General features: G+C 41.3%; 1 protein-coding gene across 1 annotated transcript; it reads right to left on the bottom strand.

Moving 5' to 3' along the window:
* Window positions 1-464: 464 nt before the first annotated feature.
* Window positions 465-4,170, bottom strand: rps13 (ribosomal protein S13). The gene is made up of 6 exons (XM_083973246.1): window positions 4,098-4,170; window positions 3,561-3,609; window positions 3,382-3,460; window positions 2,499-2,668; window positions 1,139-1,239; window positions 465-539 (listed from the first exon to the last, which is right to left on the bottom strand). Exons 1-6 carry the CDS (start codon window positions 4,118-4,120, stop codon window positions 506-508), a joined length of 456 nt encoding a protein of 151 aa, XP_083829372.1. The 5' UTR covers window positions 4,121-4,170; the 3' UTR covers window positions 465-505.
* Window positions 4,171-4,458: the final 288 nt, after the last annotated feature.

Raw genomic sequence — 4,458 nt, 5'->3', positions numbered from 1 at the left:
AACTAAAAATGTACTTGTTAGTGACCGTTTACTTTTCATATTAAATATGAAAAGTAAACTGTTTTCATATTAAATATGAAAAGTAAACAGTCACTAACAAGTTTAGTAAGTGGAGAAAAATCCAAAAACATAAGACTAAAATAAAAGTCTTGAGTATCAGAACTGGAAAATCAAATAAGCACCTAAAAGTTATACCCAAATGCAACGCTTCAATAAACAGTTACTTCCCACCACTTTTGTATTGCCTTTAATTGATAGCACAGTCAAGAGAGACAGGAAATGGGGGAACAACATGCAGGATTTGAACTGGGGTGAGGACTGGACTGCAGTGAGGACTGTAGCCTCAACATGGGGCGGCAGTGAGCTAAACGCCACCCCAGTGGTTTGACATTTTGACAAAAATGTTGCTTAACGGCAATTAAATCAGGACGCAGATGACATCAGTGTATAGAAGACAGGACAAATTTCCAATTTAAATTGTTTTATTAATCCAAAAAGTGTATGTTTATGCCACCAGAGCAGAAGCTGTAGAGGACTCACTGTAGACAGAAAGAAAAGCAGCCATTAGAGGGAGCACCCCTCAAAATCACAACCACTCTAGTGTTTATAAGCACCCTAAAACCTGAAAGAAATGTTTATACACTATACCAGAAGCTGGTGATGTAACAGCATTCAGTATTTATAATGTACAAGACTGTACAACAATTGCCTGTGGGCACACTGTTAACTATGGGAGTGTTATAATAGTGTCCTACATTACAGCTACTCCACTGTGACCTATGTATGCATGTCATGTAAAATATAATAGAAAACACATCAAAAAGTATTTGCATTGTATGAAGGGGACTGGCAGAGGTGGCACGTGGAGCCACTCTGCTAATTTACCTCCAGTTTTTCTAGCACAACAGAAATATCACTGCTCCCAATGGTGAGAGGAGCAGGACAATGATTTGTGCACATTTCCATGCATGTAACAGAACTGTTTACTTCCATGATAAACCAGCTAACTGGCCTTTTGAAATATGACCATTAAACTGACCTTGCTGTTTCCTGTCGCATACAAAACTAACAAGCTTTTGATTCTTTTCCCAATTCAGAGATAAAAATAGAATGTTCCCAAAGCAGAAACAATACTTACTACTTCCAGTTGGGGGCCAGTACTCTCTTGGTCTTGTAGTAACGGGCCAGCCTGTGGATCCTGCTCTCGATGAGAATCAGACGGAACTTGGCATCTTTGTCCTACAAACACAAAGTGGTGTGGTGAACATGATTGGATTCACACAACATAATGCAAATCCCAGCATCAACCTAGAACTCAACCCCGACTGTGGTTTTTTTCTATTTCTCATACTTCTTTGGGCATACTATGATTAAGAATATAATTGCCATTTTTTAAATCAAATGTTAACTCTGCTACTATAAAGTTAATACTTTGTAGCAAGAAAAAAAAACACTTTCTGTCCAGGTAGACGTGACCATCTAATATGAATATGATCTTATTCATGCTACAATCAGGGATATGAATGCAAACACATGCATACTGTAATGGCAGTGACATCCTGAGGGCAGGAGGAAGAACTCATTTGTATATTGCAGTTATTTGACCATTAAAAATCCATACAGGGCAGTGTACGTAACCAAAAACAGAACCAGGACTATTGAAGCGTCACAGCCCAAAAGGGGCCGGGCTGCATTCAGGAATCTGCCAACATTTGTGAATTAAAGGGATAGTTCACCCAAAATTGAAATTTCACTCATTATCTACTCACCCTCATGTCGACTAAGGGCTGGGAGAAGTTTCAGAGTTATCCGTGGCTTCTCTGAGTTACAGGGGGTCTCGGCGTAGCAGTGCATGTCCATATAACGGTTGCAAATGGATACCAACTGTCTTCGGAACAAAAAGACACCAAAAAACATCCAAATACCTCCATGCTGTTCGTATGTAATGTCCCTCTTGTATTAAAGCCGCGAAATGGTCCCGAAAAAAATTAAATAAGTCTATTATTCAAGCTTGTTTTGTAGCGGAAGCTTCTCGAAGCTCCTCTTCCCGGTTCGTCAAATTTGGACGAACCAGGGTCTTCCCAGTCCGCTACAAACAAGCTTGAAATATAGGCTTATTTAATTTTTTTCGGGACAATTTCGCATTTCGGGGCTTCAATACAAGAGGGACATTACATACAAGCAGCATGGAGGTATTTGGATGTTTTTTGGTGTGTCTTCTTGTTCCGAAGACAGTTGATATCCATTTGCAACCGTTATATGGACATGCACTGCTACGCCAAGACCCCCTGTAACTCTGAAACTTCTCCCAGCCCTTAGTCGACATGAGGGTGAGTAGATAGAGTGAAATTTCAATTTTGGGTGAACTATCCCTTTAAGCAGTTGATAAAAATCACAGAGACTCTTCCAGACATGTAGACTCAGCCATCTGTTCCAGACACCACTTAAAAATCACTTGCTTGTACTTCACATGCGTTTTAGGGACAGTCTTGCCACACCTTTCTGTTTCTCTCCAGATGCTTCCTGACAGCCACAGCCTTCTTGATGAGGTGGTAGAGATCCTCGGGCAGGTCTGGGGCCAGACCCTTGGACTTCAGGATCCTCAGGATCTTGTTACCAGTGACGAAACGTACCTGGGCCACACCATGGGAGTCCCTCAGAATCACACCTAGAAGGTACATAAACAAGCTTGAGAGAGTTGCTCACAACAGCAGTGAGCTCTGTTCATTTGTCATAGTGTGTGATGCTGCATTAATATCAGCCAGACACTTGATAACCTTCTAAATGAGTGTAAATCAAACCCGACAGTAGTGAACTGTGACCAGATGTAAGTTAGTCACTTTGTCCTGACTACAGTAAACTAATCTGAAACACCACAGCTGCACCCATCCACTTTAAAAAGAAGTCAGTCACAAAAGGGCTTAACATTTTGAGAGTGCAAGCAGAAAATTTAGGAGCTGCACTGTAAATCGACATGCAAAGCAAATATTCATTCATGATCCTAACACACATTGTAATGACAGATACCAGAGTCCTTGAGTTGCCCCTTCCATGTTTCACAAGTAAAACAAAAAAAAAATTTAGGGGCAAAATGCCTCCATTTAGGGGGCATTTTGAAAAAGAAAATCACCCGTTTGAACATCTGAGTTCAGGCCCCAAAGTAAACCAGAAAATGACTGAAATCAGGCAACAGTCCACCAAATGGAATCTGATTTAATACAGATATCCGTCAGACTCCCGAGGATGTCCGCACCCTGAACACCAGCTACTATTGGTCTTCACACAACAAATCCATGTGGTCGTAACCACTACAAGTCAGCATGCAACACCACTTTTAAAAACTGAATTTTAAAATGTGGAGTCTCCGACAGAAATACTCACCGATCTGGGAGGGGGTCAGACCCTTTTTGGCCAGCTTGAAGATCTGCTCTTTGACATCGTCGGATGTGAGCTTCAGCCACTGCAATTCACGTTAAAATGATTATCGACTTGATAAATGGGTTCAGAAATATAAAGTGAGGTCAATAACAAAAAACGACCACGTTTGTGTGTATACTCACAGTGGGAACACTGCGCCTGTAAGGCAGAGCTGACTGGGACAGGCCCTTTCTGCAGAAAATAAGGTTAATTAGACACTTTGTTGAGAGACGGAGAATCCTCAATACACACAAGTTTGATACCAATTTAGAAAAGCTGTCTAGCATCACTATGAGACTGATTCAGCGAGGCCCGGCAACCCGTAGCTTCATACTCGTGCAAACTTATGTCAAGTGTTTTACATTACAATACTTCCACTTCTAAAACAACCGCATAAAGGTGATACAAATGGGCCGTGAATGCACAATATATCACTGTCTTTTCACTGAGAAATTACACATCGTGGTGAACGCCGCTAGCTAATGTTAGCTTAGCGGGCTGGAGGTGGATGTCGATTCAGACGGTGCGAGCGTTTTATGTAATTTTCTCACTTTTAGACCGAATTTAAGAGTTCAACTTGGTCCTCAAGCATTCACAACACATTTAAAAGTCATATCCCGTCATAAAATCCGGCCTCGCTGGACAAAATAACAACTTTATACGATAGAAAGAGAGCTCACCCGGGAGCGTGCATGCGACCCATGATGGCGGTAGAGGAAGAGAGGCCGCACACGCGACAGAAAATGGTATTTTGCGCCTGCGTCGGAAATGACGCAATGACGCACAGGGGAGCATGACTGACGCAGCCAAACGCGTTCAAGATACCGTAGATTGTTGATTGTTGAGTTTATAACAGACTGTATAACAGCTATTTAACATGTTAATATCTTGTGTAAAATGCACTAGATAGGGGTTTAGTCCAACAGACTAGGACTAGGCTTTCCCTCTTGACACATTTGAAACATTCTAGGTAATTTTGCCTGAGATAAACCTGTAATAGACAACAGTTGGTCTCATCTGTATTTTCCCTTATATATTTCA

Source organism: Trachurus trachurus (assembly GCF_905171665.1).
Source record: "Trachurus trachurus genome assembly, chromosome: 6".
Lineage (NCBI taxonomy): Eukaryota > Metazoa > Chordata > Actinopteri > Carangiformes > Carangidae > Trachurus > Trachurus trachurus.
This window is presented reverse-complemented; position numbering and strand designations above follow the sequence as displayed.